General features: G+C 42.1%; 1 protein-coding gene across 5 annotated transcripts; it reads right to left on the minus strand.

Moving 5' to 3' along the window:
- Positions 1-13245: 13245 nt before the first annotated feature.
- Positions 13246-21524, minus strand: LOC129068550 (RNA-binding protein 4). Of its 5 annotated transcripts, none has more exons than XM_054570834.1 (4): positions 21350-21524; positions 20004-20421; positions 15958-16591; positions 13246-13789 (listed from the first exon to the last, which is right to left on the minus strand). In XM_054570834.1, exons 2-4 carry the CDS (start codon positions 20413-20415, stop codon positions 13411-13413), a joined length of 1425 nt encoding a protein of 474 aa, XP_054426809.1. In that variant the 5' UTR covers positions 20416-20421; positions 21350-21524; the 3' UTR covers positions 13246-13410. The 5 variants fall into 5 exon arrangements, with proteins under 5 accessions (XP_054426809.1, XP_054426813.1, XP_054426810.1 ...); XM_054570835.1 differs by having other exon boundaries at positions 13655-13789; positions 15901-16591; positions 19959-20421; XM_054570838.1 differs by lacking the exon at positions 15958-16591 and having other exon boundaries at positions 13639-13789; positions 21350-21520.
- Positions 21525-22075: the final 551 nt, after the last annotated feature.

Raw genomic sequence — 22075 nt, forward strand, 5'->3', positions numbered from 1 at the left:
AGGAGGCAACCAATCACTGTTTCTCACATTGATGTCTCTCTCCTTTGTCCCTCCCCCCATCTCTAAAATCTTTTGATCTTTTCATTACCCCAAAATAACACTGGGAAAAGTAGTGTTCAGCATAAGAAGACTGCTGAATAGGAATAAATGTTTATTTCTAAACATCAGTTCTTACACAAGAAATTGCATGTTATGGGTACAAAAATCTATTTGCCAAGGCCAAATTTCTTGTTAGAGATCATGTCAATACCAGTACCTTGAGGCCTCTCACACTAAAAGTGCCTCAATTCATTTGAATTCCTACTATGAGCCAGGATTTGGGTGATGAATGAGAGACGAGTTTCCTAGTAGAGAAGCAAACCTTAATTACAGCTGTGAAAATCACTATGGAGGGACAGGTACAGGTGCTGTGACCACAGTGACCATCTGTGCAGGGAGATAATGGGGAAGACGGCTGTCATCCCCTCTCCAGTCCTTCAAGGAGCCCAGCTCCCCTTCCTGTTTCTTGCCCAGCTGTGGAACCAGGAGACAAACCCACTCAAGCTTTGCATTTTAAGATCCCCAAATCTCAACTAAAGAGTCCTCTTAGGTTATCAAACAGTTCCACCATCTCTGGAGAGGGAAGGGAGGGAGAAACACTGATGGGTTGCCTGTTGCACGCCCCCAAAACAGGATCCAGCCCACAACCCACTGAGCTGCACCAGCCGGGGCTCTGGCTTTCTTGACTGAACACGATGGGATGGGGCAAGGCTCCAGCCCTAAGAACAGCCACACGCCAATTCTCTGGTCCTACCCCACAGCCTGCTCCTGTGCCGAAGCTTCTTTCAAGTAGAAATGGGGCCTTGAAGCAGGACAATATTTGGGGTATAAAGATCTGAAAGGAGGACCAGTATGGTTAGAGGTAACTGAGCAAAGGACCTGAAATTATATGGGGTAGGGGCCAGATACTTCAAAGCATTTCAGGCCAAAATAAGGAATTGACTTTTTATTTTTAAATATTTTACTTACTTTTTAAAGGAGGGGGAAGAGGGAGACTCATCAATGTGTGAGGGATGCATTGATTGGTTGCCTCTCTCAAGCCCCAAACTGGGGATCTGGCCCACAACCCAGGCCTTTGCCCTGACTGGGAATCCAACCAGTGACCTTGTTTGCAGGCCTGTACTCAATCCACTGAGCCACACCAGCCAGAGCTGCTTTTTATTTTAAATACAATGGGATGTTGTTGAAAGCTGCTAACTTACGGAGTGACAATATGATTTATACTTATCAATTATCATCCCAGCTACTGAATGGAGATTAAATTTAAGGAAGAGAAGGGAAAAAGGAAGGAATTGAGATGCCAGGAGGCAGCCACTGTAGTAGTCTTGTGGGATGATTTTATGGTGTTGACTATGTTACAAAGATATGAATAGAAGTGGCAACATTCAATATAATACATGCTAAGGAATGGATGAGGGAATAAGAAATGAGGGAAGAAATCAAGGATGATTACAAGAAATCTGGCTGGAGCAGCTACATAGATAGTAATACCATTTAAACAGATGGAGGTAATTGGAGGAGAAACTATTTTAAAGTGGGGAAACTCAGGATTTCTATTTCAGACAACAGGTTTGAGACATAGTAAGTCAAACAAGGAGAACTCTCAGGTAAGCAGGTCATCATTCAACGTTTTGCGTAACATTGAAGAGAACGCTGTAAGATACTCTTACTATCAAATTAGATTAAGGTAAAACTGGTTTTGTTATACATTGTTTTGCCACAGTTCTAAACTATTAACTATGTTAAGTGAAGACTTAGTATAGGTCTTTGGATCCCTGAATTTTGAGGAGAGGAGAAGTTTGGGACAAAAGATGTAAATTTGAGTCTTCATCTAGATCAGCGTTATCCAACAAAAACATGTGAGCCTCAAATGCAAGCCACATACGTAATTTGAAAAATTTTAAGATTTTATTTATTTTGAGAGGGGAAGGGAGGGAGAGAGGGAGAGAAACATCAATGTGGGAGAGATACATCAATTGGTTGCCTTTTGCATGTGCCCCAACTGGGGACCGGGCACACAGCCCAGGCATGTGCTGACTGGCAGTCTAACCAGCGACCCATTGGTTCGCACGCTGACACTCAGTCCACTGGGCCACACCAGCCAAGCCTGTAATTTGAAAACTTCTAATAGCCAATTTAGCAAAGTAAAAAGAAACAGATGAAATTAACTATCATTTTTAATACTGTATTTTGTTAAATTACCCAAGCATCATTTAATATATAACAATCATTTTAAAATGAGTAACATTCTTCCTCATACTATGTTTTTGAAATCCCATAGGTATTTCATACTCACAGCACCACATGTGGCTATGGCCGTCATATTAGCACTATTTCAGATGGTACACAAAGCCTAGGGAATTGATGAAATCACCTAGGACAGGGTTTCAACCTTGGCACTACTGATACTTGGGACTGGATAATTCTTTGTGGAGGGCAGGGAGGATCCATCCTGTAGGAAGTTCAGCAGCAGCACTGACCTAGGGATTATAGGCCCTAGGGAATGAAAGGAAGGTGCAGAGGTCCAGCTTCATAGCACATGAAAAAACCCAACCAGTCTCTGTAATGGCAACATCAAAATGTCTTCCCCCACTGTCACTTCTTATATAATCAAGTTTTTCTCTCCTGACCCCTTCCTCTTCACAACCAGTAGCATTTACTGATGACCACTGTCCTCAAAGAGAAACTCTACACACCTGTTTTGCAAAATTGGGGGTTATGCAAATTAGAAGGAACCACAGGTGCAAATTCAAGTATCAAACCTTCATGGTCTCTTGGCCAAACACAGCTTATTTAAACATAAAGGAAATAAATTTGGAGCTGCAGATACACATTTGGAAATCTTCATAATCTAGACAATAAGTAAAGTCAAGGGAATTGGAAATGCTACCTGAGAGGCATAGAGAAGAGAGGATACAGACACAGCCTTATTTTTATCAGCCTGAAAACTTGTCAACCTTTTTCACCTTGAAAACCCAAATCTGCTTATCTAGAGAAACCAGCTGATGCACATGCTAATGGAAGAAAGGCCTTATGTGTAGTCAACAGATCTACAAAAAGTCCGTCCAATCTCATGTGGCTGCAGCTGAGTGAGCAAAGGAGAGTAGAATAAAGTCGGAGAGCTAAGAGGAGGGGGCAGACAACAAAGGGCTTTATTGGGTTGTCCGTGGACTGTGACTTTTATTCTGAATTAAATGCCTGGGCCTTAGGGGTAGCTGTGACATTAACTGATTTTTGTTTTTAAAGGATCACTTTGGGCCCTGGCCAGTGTGGCTCAGTTGGTTGGAACGTTGGCCTATACACAATACGCAGATTCGATTCCTGGTCAGGGCACATTCCTAAATTGCAGGTTCAATCCAGTCAGGAAGCCTATGAGAGGCAACCAAGCAACACTTCTTACAATCAATGTTTCTGTCTGTCTCTTCCCTTTTCCTCTCTTTCTAAAAGTGATGAAAAGCCCAGGCTGGTGTGGCTCAGTGGATTGAGCACCAGCCTGCAGACTGAAAAATTCGCCAGTTTGATTCCCAGTCAGGCCACATGCCTGGGTTGCAGGCCAAGTCCCAGTTGGGGGGCATGCAAAAGGCAACTAATTTGTTTCTCTCCCTCTTTCTCCCTCCTTTCCCCTCTCTCTAGAAAAATCAAATCTTTAAAAAAAAAAAAAGAGCCAATGAAAAAATGTCACGTGAGGATTAGGAAAAAAATACCACTCCTGGCTTTTATATTGTGAATAAATGGAAGACAATGTAGAAACAGGAAGATCAATCAGGAAATAACTTAGGAAATCCAGGTGAGAGATGCTCATCACTTTGACTAGGGTGCTGACAGGGAGATGAGATAGCCAACAAGATTTCCTAACAGACTGAATGTGGGTATGTATACCCCCCAAGTATTTGGCCAGAGTAAGTGAAGGTGGGGATGTGGAGACCAGAGTTGTTTTATACAAGTTGTGTTTGAAATATCAGACACCCAAGCAAAAACGTCAAATGTCAGATGGGTAGTAGGATATGAATCTGGAGTTTGGGATAAAGATCTGGAGATAGAAATTGGGAATTTCTGTATATAGAATGGCATTTGAATCTACAGAATCACCAAAGACCAAGATCTGAACTATGGAGCCTACAAAATCAAGAGGTCAGAAAGGAAAGGGAATCAGCAGAAGAAATTGAGAAGGTAGGAAAACCAAGAATGTTGTGTCCTAGAAGTCAAATGAATTGTATTACAAAGTAATACAATACTCCAAAATATCAAAATACTGTTAAGTTATAAATAGGTAGATGAAGAGTTAAGAGCTGACCAGGGACTGAGGGGGATTAACTGCAAAGCAGCACAAAGGCTTACTGGAGTGACAAAAATGTTCTATATTTTGATTGAGGTATACTGTTAAAAATGGTGTGATTCAGCCCTGGCTGGTGGAGCTCAGTGGATTGAGCGCCAGCCTGCAAACCAAAGGGTCACAAGTTGAATTCCCAGTCATGGCACGTACCTGGGTTGCAGGCCAGGTGTCCAGTAGGGGGCAATGTGAGAGGCACATTGATGCTTCCCTCTCTTTCTCCCTTGCCCTCTTTAAAAAAAAAAAAAAATGGTGTGATTTATGAAAACAATACCTAAATAAAACCACTTTTGAAAAAGTGCATCACATAATAATACTCTGCTTAAAAATGATGCAAGACTATTTCACTCATAAGGACCCTAGATGGTCATTTAACTATTGGTTTAACTATCTGACCTCCTGTCTTAGTGCTCTCTCCCTGTCACTCCACTCTTGCCCCTGATCTCCTTGATGTTAGAACAGGTCAGCTACAACGCCGAACCTTGGGGCTCTTGTTTAACCTTTCTACTTGAAATTCTAGAAGTCTGCTTGGTTCCTGGCTGGATCAGTTCATTTGGTTGGGTGTTGTCCCACAAACTGAAAGGTCGCTGGTTCAATTCCTGGTCAGGGCACATGCCTGGGTTGCAGGTTCAGTCCCCGCTTGGGGCACATACAGAAGGTAGTCAATCAATGTTTCTCTCACACATTGATGTTTCTTTCCCTCCCTCCCTCCCTCCCTCCCTCCCTCCCTCCCCTCCTCCCTTCCCCTCTCTCTGAAGTCAAAAATTAAAATAAATAAAAATAGAAGTCTACTTGGCTAACTTTGATCTCATTCAAGTCTGTTCAAATGTCAATTTCTTAATGAGGCTTGGCCACCCTATTAATTATAGTAATCTGCACACATATACATTGTTCTAGCTCTTCCAATCCTTACTCTATCTTTAATACAAAAAGCCCCTATCTCCTAATGTAAAATTTACTTATTTACTATGTCCTAGACTGCCTTCGGCCAGAGTGTAAGTGTTAGATGGTGGCACTTCCGTTAGTTTGGATCATAACAACATAACGGACAAACCACCACAATATTAAGGACGTATTATTCTGCAACATGAAAGCACTAGCAACGTTCCTGTGGAATGGCCAGGCCTGACTAAAGAGGGTTGACTAGAAAACGGTAGGTGATAACTGAAGACACAAACCACAGAGAAGGTTTTTGAGTTTTGCTACAAAAATGAAGAAATGAAGTCATAACTGGCAGGGGAGATAGAACTAAGAACTTTTTTAATGGAAAGCACAGAATGTTTGCAATGCTAATATTGAGCCAGTAAAGAGGAAAAATGGATGACGTGAGAGGGGAACTGCAGGAGCAAGGGGATGGGCCCTAATGCACACACAGAGCAACTGGCCTCACACAAATGCAGTTACCAAGAGAGAACATGATCTGGGTACAGATGCTAGAAGGTGAGTGATGAGAATGCTTAATTTCTCTTTTGCTGCTTTTCTCAGTGAAGTATGAGGCAGGTCATTAGCTGAGTAAACACAAGGGAATAGGAATGGACCAGGGATCTACTCTTGACTGCTTGGCAGAATTACAGATCTACACAAAGTTTGTGATCATTTAAAGTTAGGCTAGTCACTGAGACTGCTTTTCTCTAGTCACCTTCAGCCTCACCTGCCAGGTGGATGAATAGGTAAATTGGATTTAATCTGGGTTATCGTTCCTCTAAGCATCATGAAGCTGGGGGACTGGGCAGCCCCTGGACTTGCAAGGAAAATGATGGTGTTAGACAAAGGAATGAGTTATTGGCTATGGATTTCAAGTTGTGTATGGAAGTGATAATATTAAGAAGGTAAAGAACAAAAGAAATTTATATCAATGGAATGGATGTTCTAGTGAGTTGAAAAGGGTTGGAATAATAAAGAAATCTGGAAAGACAGAAATGGCTAAGATAAGGACAAGAAATAAATTTCAAGAAATTAAGAGCAAGGCCTGTCTCCAAAACAAAGCACCCCTCCACATCAACCGGTGTTTAAGAATGGTACACCACTGATGTGATTTATCCATCCCCCCTTGGTGAAGGGGGGAAACACTGCCAGCCAGATTTCTTACCCTTCTGCCATCTTAAGAGAGACTCAACGCCAAAACCTAAAGGAAATTTAAAGAATTTGTTTTATGCCTTGGCTGGTATGGTTCAGTGGACTGAGTGCCAGCCTACGAACCAAAGGGTTGCCAGTTTGATTCCCAGTCAAGGCACATGCCTGTGTTGCAGGCCAGGTCCCCAACTGGAGGTGCACAAGAGGCAACTACACAGTGATGCTTCTCGCTCTGTCTTTTTCCCCTCCCATCCCTGCTCTCTAAAAAAATACATAAAAATCTTTCAAAAAAAAGTTTTATAACCAATTTGATTTTTGATGATGCCCAGGTACTGTTTGTATTTCATTACTTATTTTGGTAAAGCAAATCGCTATGTTCCTAATATGACTTTTTCTAAATCCAAAGTTGTATGAACTACATATGAAATTACTCTCTGATGACCAACTGGACCAACCAATAGGAATGTTGGTCTATACACACCAAGCCATGTGAAGTATGTCAAATACTTTAATGAAATTGGGATGGGAGGGAAGCTGTTCTTGTTTGAAGCAAGAGAACGTATCAGAATTGGATGCCAAGACGGGGTAGAAAAAACATGGCTTTGGACACCAAGAAATTAAGACATCTGCTAATATATAACCTGTACCTTGACCTACAAGCATTACAGAAAGCCAGTTGGGTAAAGGTTCAGCAAGTCTTCCAACTACTAGGAAACTTGAGGGATAAGATATCCACATAGAAGGAAACATGGGGAACAATGTATACACATAGGTCAACATAATGGCCCCATAACTGGGTCCAAGTCTAAAGGTGTATCTTGCAACAAGATAACTTACATATTTTAAGAGGCTACAAATGGTCTTGAAGCCTTTTTCAAGAAAAAAGCCATGGAGCCTCAGTGAAAAACTCCTCCTAACAGAAAAGTAAGAACAGGCCAAGACGACAGTGCACCCAGATGGAATTGGAACACAATTACTGCATATCAAGATGGTTCTCACCAAATATGAGGAGATCCTAAGCACCGCACATAAGCTTTGTGTTAGGATGGCCAATGAGGATAATTTGCCAAAGAAAATTTTTTTCAAAGAGTTAAAACTTGCATTATCTACGCCCAAATTGGTCTGTACGTGGCCCACCTGAGATGAAAACAGTGTTACCAGACACAGAAGGAATAGGTAAGGAAAGAAATGTCATTCTCACCCATCTTGACTGAGAGACAGGGATGGTTCCCTGTAGCCCTGGGCATTGTCGCAACTGGACTGGTAGGTTTCTTCAGCAGGTTCTGTAGGTTGAATCCTACAAATTGAGTCCCTGGAGGACAGGCATGCCAAATCACAACAATCTTGATTACCCCACTCCATAAAGCACATTAATCATATCACTCTAGACACAGGTTTACAACCAGGGTTGATTTTGCCCACCAGGCCAATCCCAGGAAACTGTGATTTAATTGGTTTAGGGCAGTGGTCCCACCTAGATAAGCAGTTTATTAGAGTAGGAAGAAGCTATCTATGTCCTGCTGATTCCAGTCTTTCATCAAAAGAGCACTAAGACTATACACCCTGGCTAGCACAGCTCAGTGGACTGAGTGCTGGCCTGTGAACCAAAGGGTCGCCAGTTCGATTCCGTCAGGGCACATGCCTGGGTTGCGGGCCAGATCCCTAGTAGGGTATATGAGAGAGGCAACCACACACTGACAGTTTCTCTCTCTTCCTCCCTCCCTTCTCCTCTAAAAAGTAATATAAAAATCTTTAAAAAAAGAAAAGCACTAAAGTTTCTTTCTTATAATCAGGAAAGGAGATATGTTCTAATAACAGTATTTTCACCTCTTTAGTCCCACTGCAATTTATTTCAATTTGATCCCTAACTAGTGACCATCTAAAACACAAAGCTACATATCTACTTCACTTCAAATAATTTTCAAATACATTCAAGTTTTAAACTTAAAAAAAAAAACTGTAAAAGTACCAGAAAAAAAAAACATTTCCTTATGTTCTTTAAGTGCAGAAATCCCAAGTATAATGCAAAATCCTTAAAAAGATTTTTTAAGGTCTTTAAAAGAAAATACTGGATTTCAACTACTATACATTTCATTTATTGTGGGACAAAAACATCATGAAATAAAAATGGCAAACTGGGAAAAACACTAACAACTCGTATCACAAAGAGCTAGTTTTCTTAATCTATACACTGCTTCCACAAATTAACAGAACACCCAATTTTTTAAAAAGGACTGTCCTAGCAGGTATAGCTCAGTGGATTGATTGCTGGCCTACGAACTGAAAGGCTGCCAGTTCAATTCCCTGTCAGGACACATGTCTGGGTTGTAGGCCAGGTGCCTGGTGGGAGCATGTGAGAGGCAACTGACTGATTCTCTCCCTCTTTTTCCCTCCCTCCCCCGCCCTCTGAAACTAAAATCCTTTTTAAAATTTTTTTAAAAATAAAAAAAAAAAAGCTAAGGACTAAGGCTATGAAAAGACAAAAAGGAAATACAAACAGCTCTTTATACAACATAAAGATGATCAACCTCGGGAAAATGGGGATACCTGTAATAGTGTCAACAATAAAGTTTAAAAAAAAATCAACCTCATAAAAACAGATGCTAGGCATAACTATAAAATACCATTTTAACCCATCAGGTTGGAAAAGATGAACAGATGCAATGATGAGGGTTTAAGGAAACACTTTCATACCTTGCTGGTAGAAATACAAAATAAAATAACTTTTGAGAACTATCTGACATGTAGCAAAATGTAAAATACCACTTCATCTCTAGGAATAGTTTACACAATATGCTTGTAGTCATGCAAAGTCACCATATTTCATCTAATCAAAAATCCTGTTTAAGGTATATCATTGCTTTTAATACGCATTAATTCATGTACCACTAAAACCAAAGCACTGCCAATTAAACTACAGATATCGATACATCTAAATTTCTGAGATATTAAAAAATGTGGGCAGCCCAGGACCGGTGTGGCTCTCAGTTGGCTGAAGTGTTGCCCCGTGAACTCAATGTTACAGATTCAATTCCCAGTCAGGGCACATGCCTAGGTTGCCGGTTCAGTCCCTGGTCAGGGTGCAAGAGGCAACTGATCAATTCTCCCTCCCTTCCCCTAAAATCAATAAACATGTCCTCAGGGTAGGATAAAATAAAAAATGTAGACAAAAAATGTAAGGATTGATTATATAGCCTATTAATTTCATCTCATAATTCTTGAGGTGAATATTAAGAACCTGTCCCCCTACCTTGCTGGACCTTCTGCATTATATGGATGTGACATGTTAATATTCTACTGGACTCTTGGGGGGCATCCTAGCTGCCAGGATGTTCTCTGGCTTTCCCAGAAAAATTTTTATTGTTCACTACTAAAGTCTGCTCTTCAAACCATTTTGGGTCTACAAATAAATCAGAATATCCTACTCCAGCTCAAGCCAATGGGTAAAAAGTACCTTTGTTCCCCCTGCAATGGGCGGGATGAAATGGATCAAACTGAAAGTTCTATACTAAGCAAGCTCCAAACTCTGAAATCTGGTTCCAATATTCCTTGGAAACCACTGGAGGTACCATCTTGTTGCAAACGTTTGATGTAGGTACTAAAGGTAACCAGCAGGCCCAGCCCTTAAAGAACCAGCCCCACTGCACACAGAGCACTGTGGACAAGTCAGAGAAAACAAGAGCAGTAATAAAACAATTCCGCTTTTTAGGTTTAGGTAACATTAGCTAAGTACTTCCTCCTCCTTTAGTATATTATCTCCTTGACAGACTGCCTTGTATCTCAGGGGTGCTATTTACCTGACAATAAAATAAAACAAAAGTCCCTACTGTTGGTAGAAGATTCACATTTGGTGAGAAGTTGGACAGTTCATTGAGTGTTAAGCCACCAGCTAAGGCTTGAGACAGAAAAAAGAACTGTTAGCATGACAACTTTATTTCTATCAAAATAATCCATGAATATGGTTTAACAAAGCAAGTAACAAAAGACTTTCAAGTCTCCTGCCCCATCCTCCCGAGGCAATGGCTTTTAGCTTTTTAGCTGTTCCTTACCTTTGTGTTTAAGATGACAGTTCTCTAAAATTTACTTTTTAAAGTTCTCTACTGATTTCTATTACAGAATTTGAGTTTTAGTCCTAAATATACCTCATTACTCACCCATCCGTACTTCCCCAATCTCCAAATTTAAATGATAATTATTGTTACAGGGTGGCCATGACTGACAAGGTTGAGCCCCATAATTATATTTTACAAGTTTTTATTTACTTTTTTACCTTTTCATTTATTTTCTACGTAGTTATCAGTAATTCAGCTCTGAAATCTTCAAATGAACCAAAATTTCCTCAAAATCTTCATATACAGGAATTTCTTCATTCTGTCTGGGAGACTTCCCCTTCTGGAACTCTGTCTCCCGCTCCAACTTAAGACTACTGTTCTCCAAGCCCTCTGCAGAAAAAGTTCCCTTGGGACTTCCCATTGCCACCATTCTGGGAATTCCATTTTCCTCAGCCGCTGACCAACCACGTGGAGCGCTCTAGTACTGAGCAAACATCCTTCCAGTAGTTTCCAATAGCACTTACTACCATAATGTAAAGTATACCTCACTACTCTAACCCCCCTAAAATCTACTTTAATTCTGATGCATTAACCAGGGATAAGAAGCCTGGTTTCACTTAGCTTTCACCCAAGTCAACCCCAATTTTGAGGACACCTAGAAGACTTTTAAGTCAACATTAAGAGGTCTAACACCAAGCTAAACCCCAGAATCATCCTGAAAACTGCCCTCTTAAGACCTTTCATCCATCCAGAACCAGGCTGGGCCACAGGCCATCCCTACAGGAGTGTGCCCATTCCCCACCTGACTTCCAGGGATGCACACATGATCGGCACCCCCGAGGCCTAAACAGAAAAGTTCCTGTGGAGGCAAGGTGAGGTCAGGCACCACGCCCTATTTATCTTTGTACTCCCCATGGTAGGCAATCAGTGAGTAGTACTTCAGTTAGTTGCTACAAAGGTAGCTTTAAGGTGAATGTGAATCACATTTAAGAGGATGAATGATGGCAGGCTACAGAAAAATCAGTGTATTAAAATAAAGCAATACTCTGAAAAACTGTGTAACTCCTGAGCTAAGTAATGACACATGACAGTATAATTCTGTCAATTACACAGACTACATGGCCCCAAGAGATACATTTGACTGGAAGTTTAAACAAAAATTTCAAAAACTTAATGTTAAATATCAGCAAGTTAAATTCAACCATTTTAAATCAGATTTTAGAAATCACTATTTTTCCACTCTTTTTAATAGGGTTTTTCCCTTTAATGAGTAATTAGCTTTTTTTTAAAAGCTATAGTAGAAATACAACATTAAACTAGCCCAGGTTCTGGCAGTCATGAAAAACTGCTCTTAGGCTGTTAGAGGGAGACCATGCTTTCAAAGCAAAAAGCAAAAAGCAAAAATTACTCCCTTTAAATTTCAACCAGAAAGAATTATGTTACTTCCATATTTAATCTACCATGATACATCACCACCTCAGGAAACTTTCACTGACCATTCCCATCTAAAAAATATTCTCTATATGTTTTGTCTGTAGGTATCCCCAGCACCTAAAACACCTTGCAGAGTATCACACAAAATACTTGGTTGAATCAATGAATACTGTTAAGCCTCCATCTTTTAAAACTTGCTAAACCCACCTATCAGACCAAGAGGTATTTCTCAGTAAAAGTTTAGATTTGTGATGGGTCTTTTAAGAGGAAAAGGGACCAAAATAGACACAACCTCCAAGTGGTGGAAAACCACCAACCCAATGTAGTCTAGATGTCTGTCATGATGTTATTGACCACTTCTTACCCATAGGAATTATTTCCACCCCGTCTTAACCATTTAATCTTTCACCAAAGATAGCTTCCATGTCCAGCAATTAGTCGTCTTGCGGGTAGAATAAGACTGCAATTAACAGAAAAATGACTACATTAAAGAACACATGAAACACCTACCAAGGGGTTTCACACAAATATTTAGTAAATTACAAGTTGCATCCATAACAAAGGTATACCCATCTAGGCCATACATGAAAATCTGAGAAATCCCCCAACTAAAGACCAGCTCCTCTTTCCTATCTCCCATCACCACAGTCCACTTTTCCTAAAAGCACAATCCCTGGCATACGGTAGGTGCTCAGTATGTGTTGTATGAATGATTCTGGGAAATCCCCTAATGAGATAGTCCCCTACTATATACATGTTAAAAATGGAGCAAGTATAGACCAAAAAATCTAGAGGACAGTCTGTTTGCATAAACCAAGCTAAGAAGTGGCTCTTCCCTGCACTCACCAACCCATCCTCATTGTTAAATAATCTAAAACTCAACGCTAGAGTATTCTAAAGGCTTTAGGTACAAGTAACGAGGTATTAGTGGGATTCTTTGGATTTTGTCAAATCTACACAAATAGATGGCAAAAGGTATTAAAAAGGGTTATTTTTCCATATTACATAAAAAGTGATAGTGTTCCCTCAAACCCTTCCTTTTCTTAGACCTCTTCCTTGGAAGTAAGCCCAGGTAGATATACTGGCTGGGAGGCTGGAATGGTAGTACTAAAGGATGGGTGATGACTGCTTCTCGAGCAGGAAACGACCTACATCTCCAAACTACTAGTAAGTAATGGTTTTATAACAAAGGTGGACCAGTGGGAGGAAGTCTTTACTGGAATAAGTCTGCCTGCCGGGGTTCTTCTGTTTAACCCCTCTTGCTCCTTTGGCACATATAAAGCCTACCTACAAGGAAGAAAATAAACACAGTAATGTCCACTCAGAGCTGAATGTCAAGCTTTCCATCCTCCCCCTCTCTTTCAGGGACAAATAAAGAACCCAGACATAAGCCCAAGCAAGAACTCTCTCAAAGCACACATATCCTAAGTTGAAAAACCATTTATTTCACTGGAAAGAAAAAAGTGATCCAACTCTTTGTGTCTACCTGCCACAGCCTTTGGGCCAAAGGCTCAGAAGCAGTGACACTCTCACCAGGGTCATTCCCAAATCCAACACCCACTGGAGGCAGGAGGTGGGGAGACGGCATAGCCCCCACCACAGTTTCTGCACACAACGAGGCCTGCTAGGAGAACAGAACATGAATGGGAAGCTACAGAAATACTGGAGGACAGGAAGAACAGGAAAATGGGCAGGAGAGAGGAAAGGAAGAGGTGGTCTGAACTTAGCAAGGTAAATTAAGGTCCATAGTTCCTGAGGGACTGAACGCACAGAGCCGAGAACGTCCCGGAGACAGGGTACCATGAAGGGTGTATTCTCATGCACAACTGCAGCTCGGAATTTCAGCCCACACACATCCCACCTGAAAGAGAGCACAATACAGGGGCTTTACAGCAAAGCTCAAAAGGGCTTTCTCACTTAAAACTTCAAAGAACATCTCTACAAAGTCTGCTAACTTGACTTTGGTAAGTTTACTTACTTGTACCCATCTACAGTTTCACAATAATCTCTAAAACTGAAGAGCTTGAAGGCCAGAGAGTAACTGGGAAGGTCAAGCAATCCCAGACTGGGGCCTTTCTTTAAATTAAATCACGTTTTGTTGTGTTTTTCATGAGCGTAGGCAAAGACATTGCATTTCCCTTGATGTTAACATTAGCAATCCTCAGAGAAGGTAATTCCACATCACAAACTGTCATTGGAAGGCAGGGAAAAGGGCAAGGTTCCAATTAGCTCTCTGGGGTAAAAAAGTCAAAAATATGTTTGAACCTGGGAGTTACTACCAAGGTCCAAGTTAAAAATCATTTAAAGTCTAGGCAAATGTAGCATCAACTGAACAAGCTGAAAGACCTGAGGGCATCTGACTCTGCCTAGGGAAAAAACTAAAAATGTTCTGGAGGGCAAGTATAAGCTACACATCAAATTTCTCTTTCAGCTCTTTGAGTGATTTCCTATTTCTAATAACCCTGGGCAAGTTATATACCTTCTGCCCTAAAGGAAAAGATGACAGAGTTATCACCCACTCCGTTACTGCAGGATTTTGGATCAATGTCTGGGGCACACTAGGGGATACTCAAAACAAAGGGCATTGACAATCACCCTTTAATACAACAATCTCAAAACACCCTGAGTCCAAAGTTGGCAAGCATCAAAAGAGAATATACTCAGGTAGAGCCAAATGAATCATGAGATTCAAAATGTGTAGCAGAGGAAAAAGCCCGAGGACTCAAGGTAGAGCTGGTTGTTCAAGAGGATTAAATGCCCACAACTAATAGGAGGATGAAGGGAGTGATCTGTTTAAAATAGCCATTTTCAACCTTTTTCATCTCATGGCACACACATCAATAAAATTCTGTCGCACACCAAAAAAATGTATGTTTGTGTTTTTTGCTGATGGGGGGGTGGGGGGGAATCATTTGGATTCATTCACATCAGACAGCTATTGTTGTGTTGGCTGTTGTCATTTTTTTTTTAATTTGGCAATCTAAGGAAAAAGAGGTCAGCGCCCCTAAATTCTCATGGCACGACTGGTTGAAAATCACTGGCTTAAGGCAAAGCTCCCAACATGGTATATGAAAATTATCGAGAGAGTAAAATTAACAGGTGTGCATGCATATTTATATTATCATCTACCCTGAAGAAGTGGAGAGGATGTCAAACCTAACACTGTGGGGACAGTTTAGAGCAAAGTAAACAGGCTCTCACAGGACAGATTCAAAGATAAAGCAATGGAGTGGGCATTCTATTTAGGGAATGAATCTGAGCTGCGTGGTAAAGATTGATTTGAGTCTATGCCCCAGATTCCTTGTTGGACTCAATTTTATAAATCAAAAGAAGATACCTTTTCTATTCCTCTCTGCCCCAACTTAACATCAAGTTGAGTTTTTCCTAGAAAGCTCATTAGGGGGTGAACTGTTCAGGAATGTCAGAAATACACTGCTTCAAGATTAAGATGATGCCATTTGGGTAGTCTTCATACTAACTGGGACCTGAGCAGTAATGACCAGGTAACTGTAGAGTTATTGATTTTTATCATTACAGGTCTTATCAGACCTTTCACACAGCACAAAGTAGAACAGGAAACTTGCAGACCTTAGTGATGTCACATACCTAGGAATTTCAACAAAGGCTCTGAAAAACAGCACACTTGAATCTGAATGTCTGGGTCTCAGGTTCAGTTCAATTACAGCACACAGGTGTGACCCAAGATTCATCACACCATTCTTTGTTTTTCCAGACATAAATAGAATCAGATTGATTCCCACTACAAGGAGCTCTGGAAATATAGCCATGAGGGCTAAGTATGTTTAAATATTTCAAAAAGTTAACTAGTTAGGACTTTTCCCTAGCCTCTGAACCATGCTGGTAACCTTACCATAACCCTGCAAAAGCAAGCAAGCAGGGCAGCCTAACTGGAGCCTTTAGGCTGCAGGAAGGACGGCAAAACCAGAACAGGTGACACCCCACCGCTCTCACCTCAAGCTTTAAAAGGCTGAATACCGCGCCCGATCCGCATACTGCTCCCGTTCATACCGGGCCATGTTGTACAGGGAATTCCGCGCGGCTGCTGAAGCTTGGGACAACTCACTGTCATGCCCGTAACCGTAGCCCTCTCCAACAGTGGGGACTGGGCCTGTAGCGCGACGCAGGGGGCTCCGATCCCGCCCGTAATATGAAGTGGAAGCTGCAGTAACAGCAGCAGCGGCTGCTGCAGCAGCGGCAGCTGTAGCAGCAGCTCCTGAGGTCGGCAACAGGTGTCTATCGTAGGGATCGAGAGAGGTGGAGGTGAGGTGACTGGCCATGGCTGTGTTCTGGACTTGTGGCAGATGGGACAGGGTCTGCTCTGCGTAATTATACGCGGAGGCAGCTGCAGCCGCCACTGCCTCATAGGACCGGGCAGCACGGCAGCGCTTGTAGTAGGCATCGAGCGCTCCGTATGCGTTGTTGTAATACAACGAATCCCCATAGCTCATGGTGTAAGGTGTACGCACTGCTCCATATTGCTCATTATATTGCTCGGTAAAGTCTGCCACTCGGCCCGAACGATCTATCGGACACTCTTTGGACCAGTGCCCCTCTTTCCCGCACCGATAGCAGCCGCTCTGGTCTCCCATCCCGGGCGCAGTCCTAAGCCGGCTGGTGGACAACTGCACGTGCATTCGTTTGCCTTGAAGAAACAGACGCAAGAAGGGTTGCTATCACTCTTAGTCATAGCCCCAGCCCCTGCCCCAGATACTGGTCATAGCAATGGCTTTACCTAGACAACGCTAATGCAGGAGTCAATGCCAGAAAGATTTTTTTTAAGTCCAATACATAACTTTAGTATAATGACCTGATTTCAGACAAAGATTAGATGAAGAAATGTTTTCGCTCTAACACCCAACTCTAGTTTAATGCTTAAGAAAGAAACTACTCTCTTGCAAAAACAAGTACCTCCATCTTTGCCAAGTAACTGTGGACAAAAACTACTCTGAAAAGTGGCCCAATGTCAAAAGAAACAAGGGTGCTCAATAAGATTCTGGAACCTCCAATCTTCACTATCAAGACTCTGATTTCATTACGCAGGAGAATGCAAAGACCAGTCCCCCAGACTCTCACCCCAGTCCAACATCAGAAACTAGAATAACTCTAAAGTTACCACTGACAGAGAGTGATCCAGACTTCATCTATGGCTGAGTATGATAAACAATTTTAGATTTTTGGAAAAAACACTCATGAACTAGGGGAATAGGAGTAAAATACAAGTTGAAAGACTGCTCGCCCTTTAACTGGGTTCTTTAAATTGCTGGTTCTGCTATTCATCCTAACAATGATACTTTACAACTTGACAACTAACTCTGGTGACCCCTAGCAGAATCAAAGGAAACAGAGCAGGGAGGTCACAAGATGCCTGAATTTCTTTTAAAGATTATGAAAAAACATGGAAGAAAAAGGGGAATACAAAAGTGGAGAGTAACCAGTAATACCAGGCAGTGGATCAAACTGTTCATTTTAGCAAGATTAAAGTACTTTTTCAAAAACCTTAAACTAGAGATCTGAGATTCTAAGAATATGCACTTTCTCCTATTTTTGCTGAAAACTACAATTTGTATTCTGAAAATGCAAAATACCACTTTTGAAAACCTAACCCACCCCCACCCCCAAAAAACTTTCCTGGAAAAGCTTAACTTTTTCACAGAAGCATTTCTGCCTAACATTATCTACCAATTTCATGGTAAGCAAAATTCCAAAAAAAACTTTCTAATGCAATTGGCTGTGATGCACCTAAACTTGGCAGATGTCAAAGAAATGAATGATTAAAAGCAGGGGAGAGTCAACAGGTCATCTATTCATCTAACATTACAGAAAATAGTAAACACAAAATTCACCTGCAATTAAAGTTAGGTTCTAGGGCAGAAGGACCAAAATGACAAAAAGAAAGTCATGGTTTAAACATTACATCTGGTAGGTGTAGTCTGCGGGTTAATAGTTAAGAAATGCAATTAAATATTTGAGTGCTTTAATGTGATAATCTGTGTATTTGGGCATTTGCCCAGAGGGCCACTTTGGCACCTATCAAAATCAGAGAAAATAAGTGTAACCAAGGAACCAACCAAGCACATTCAAGACATAAAAGATCATTAATAAATGCCCTGATATAATCTAGAAAAAGCAGCTAAGTTTTTAAAAGATCTAAAATTTTTAAATGGGCGAATAATAGAAAGTTTACCCTTGAACAACATGGGTTTGAACTGGGTGGACCCACTTATGCCTATGAAATTCAAACCTGTATTGTCCAAGAGTCAAATCTATTTTCAATGAGGATAGGAATCCCCTTATACTGAGGGCCTAGCTGAATACCTAACACTGAGAAACTGAAAGGGGAAAGGACCACTAACATATACTGCTACCCTGCATACACTTAGAACTCTACTAGGCAGTATTAAGGAGAAATGGCTAAAAATAAGAAAAATAGGGCAAACAGAGAGCCTAAAGATCAAATGCTAAAAGATTTGACCTGAATCAGTCCACACTGTTCCTCCCTTACACGTTTAACTTCTACAAGCAGACACCACATCTTCTTGTCCAAAAATTAGGTATCAGACCACAAACCCTCCACAAGAGCAGCCTTTGCTCCCAATTAAGTTGTTGACACACAATAATTCTCAACTTACCAATTAAAACAGGAAAACAAACTAGACCTGGGAGACCTACAACACTTCTGCTTAACAACTCACAGCAATACCCATGACACAGAGCACCCGTTACTTGGAAGAATAATGATGAGACCTCCATCTCTAAGAAAGGTCCCATTTAAAGGAGATAAACAGCAAAGATAGCAGCAATTACTCAGGGAAAGCAGCAGCCACTACCTTGGGTCTGGGCTAAAAAGGCTGGAGTGTACATTAAAAATGTAGCAAGGAGTTGTGGGGATATCAAATAATTTGGAAGTAGTTACAATCAAAGGGAAAAGGTTCTTTTTTAACACTGGGGACCCAAAGGGGGTGAAAGAAGTTAACAACTCACCATGGTTACCAGTCCCCTCGTGATTGCCACTCTTGCCACAGAAGCTTGGATCTTAAAACCAAGAAAAGATACCTCCCAAAGCGAGAAAGTCCACAGCATCGCTCATGCTGCCCTCCAGGTACACTAACATGATCCACCTCGTCAAGCCTTCAAGGCAACACCCATCTAAGTTATCTATTCACAAAGGATGTTGAAGTTCATCAATCCCGCCAGCTCCCCCCAAACCAGAGTGAAGGCACTGCCACTACTGTCTTCCCCCAAAATGTCTCAATACCTCCTTCTCAGAAACTCCTGAAATTAGTCTCTTCCTCAAAAAAAAAAAATTAGTCTCTTCCTCAAAAATAGAACCTCTTGGTACAAACAAGAGGTACAGCCCTTTAATGGCACCAGTTATCTAATCACTAGTTATCTTTACTGAAAAATTATGAGTTGGGATAAGGTGGAGGAGCTTAACAGGGTTTCTACTCTTTAATGTGTCACTTAAGTAGCTTTTGCCAAGTTCTTCATATATATAAAATAAAGAAAAATGCCGATTCAGGCACACCTTGCTTTATTGTGTTTCACAGATACTGCTTTCTTTTCCTTCCCAAATTTTAGGCAAGACCCTCCACCACCAAACTTGCTCTGACTGGCTTCATGGCAATACTCACTTTATTGCAGTGGTCTGGAACTGAACCTGCAGCATCTCTGAAGTATGCCTATACTGTGCTGAGGCAATAAATTATGAATGAAAAACTACAATGTGCCCAACTACTCCCTCCCCCTATAAAGACAATGTAACTGGGCAAGTCTTCAGAAAAAAGAATTTCTGCACTAATAGGTATAAAAGCCTCAGGGGCTCCAAACTAAAGCCAACTGGTTTTACTCCCAGAGTCTTGATTCGCCTAAGGTAAAGCCTCTAAATCCCAGGCATCCTCCATTTTAGGTCCATCACCTACACTTAATCCTTTAACATCAGCCAGCCACCAGCTGAACCTCTACCCCAAACCCCTCCCTTTTACTTATCTTATCCAACCTATTTTCTTCACCTAGCCTTGTTTTCAGCCCTCTTCCCACAGAGGGTGGTGGTTCACCTTGAAACTCTGTGTTGTCGAGGCCCCTGATGGCCTCCACCGCATCCTCTGCCCGCTCCATGTGTACGAAGGCATAATCTTTCACGATGTCACATTCGATGACTGGACCGTACTCCTCAAACTTGGCCCGAAGCTCTTTGTTGGTACAGGTGGGACTGATGTTGCCCACATGCAACTTCGTGGAGGTTTTGCTCTTATTCTTACTGGCTTCCACATTGATGTTCACCCCATGCAGCTTGTAGTGGTGCAGGTTGCGAATGGCATCCTCTGCCGCCGTCTTGTCCTCTATGTGCACAAAGCCGTAGTTCTTAATGATGTCACATTCCAGCACCTTCCCATACTGCTCGAAGAGTGTGCGGATCTCCTGCTCTGTAGCCTCCCGCGGCAGGTTTCCTATGAACAGCTTCACCATCTCTGCCTGAATGAGAAGAAACAATTTTAACGAGGCCTTAGGCCCACATCAATTAAAAACATATACTGTCACATCCTTCCATTCTAGTAAATATTTCCAAACAGGTTTTCCGTCTTTCACTTGCTTACTTCTGAACAGCAACCAATGGGAATACGGAGGACCCCTACAATAGCAGCTACAGACCAACTAAAAACGAGAGATGTGTAACAGAGAGGGTTACTCAGCACACAAAGGGTTTGGTAAGAGATGGTAAGAGTTTCAAACAAGAACGGAAATGAAAGTGAGAGCATAAATGCAGCGCTGAGGGAACTGGGCTTTTCTATCCATTATGACGATAGTCAGAAAACGAAGACTGAATACCTGAAATTATGAATTGGTTTTTCCTCTCATAACCGTTATCCACCATTTCCGGGAAAGTGGGCCTTATTATAACTACGTTTTAGTTTCCTTTCGAACAGTAAACGGGCAACAACGGCCAGACAGCAATGGGTGAGGCGATTACAGGAAGTGCTAGAACGGGGAACGCCTCCCTCGGGGCTCCTGCTTAACAGAGAAATGCGTGGCCAAAAATAGGGGGCTTCAGACTGAGGAACGAAGACATCCATATCTGAAGGCCTGAGAAACTCTCAAAACAGGGTTGTAATTTCTAAGTCTCACGAAAAACGGACTATCTCAGTGGAAACCTTGAGGCAAGAAGCCGAGCCAAGTCGGGTAGACAGTAGGGTGGGAAAAAGCAAGGTATTCCCGGAGGAGGTCGTGGGGGAAGGGAGGTTCGGGCTCACCGCGAAACGCCGAGCACCAAAATAAGCTGTTACCGGTGCGGAGGCCGCGACCCCTCTGATACCCAAGGGAGGTACCCATGAAGCCCAAGACAGTGAGATAAGATTTAGTAGAGTAAAAAAGAAAGAAAATGGAGGAGGTCGAAGTCTCTCACCCGCACGGAAATCAGCAAGAATGCTTCCTCGCGGCGCGGAAGGTTCTGACAAAACGCTAAAATGGCGGCGGCCGCAGCAGTGACTCTGGGTAGAGGGGGAGGTGAGCCTACCACCGGATTGGCCACTCAGTAAAGTAAAAGGCCGGCATTCACCCAGATCCTCTTCCTGATTGGTTGTCAGAAACGCCAGTTACCTGAGAGGCCGGGAAGAGGTGGAAACGTCAGTAACCCCGAGCTTTTACGCGAAAGCCAATAAGCACCTATTTCGCGAAGCCGAAATCACTGATTGGGTAAGAGGTTGCCGTGTGGGAGGAACTACAAACGTGGGCTCCGCCGGCGGGTTCGACCCGCCATTAGGCGGAGCAAGTTAGGCCAGGTGTGGCAGTCTTTAGCTTCATGGCGCCAACTTTGTTAAGCTTCATTTTACCGCTTCCACGTGCGCACCCTGACAGTATTCTGCGCTCCATTTTGCCTTCTACTCCAAATTTCTCCCCCTAACCTCCCACAACACCCGCTCGCAGCCAGGATGATGCGGACGATCGCTTTATGCAGACCCAAAATCCAGTAAGAAAAATAGCACTAAGAACATTTCACCGTAAGAAATCAACTCAAAGAATCCATACTGTCGCCGTGGGAGTCCCAGGAGCTCCCCCAAATATTTTCATAGGTGGTGACTGAAGGAATTCTCTAAAAGGTTAATGAACGCAGCATCAGATGAGGGTAATG

This window comes from Pteronotus mesoamericanus, unplaced genomic scaffold (assembly GCF_021234165.1).
Source record: "Pteronotus mesoamericanus isolate MK-2021 breed Mesoamerican mustached bat unplaced genomic scaffold, CSHL_Meso_final contig_214, whole genome shotgun sequence".
Taxonomy (NCBI): Eukaryota; Metazoa; Chordata; class Mammalia; order Chiroptera; family Mormoopidae; genus Pteronotus; species Pteronotus mesoamericanus.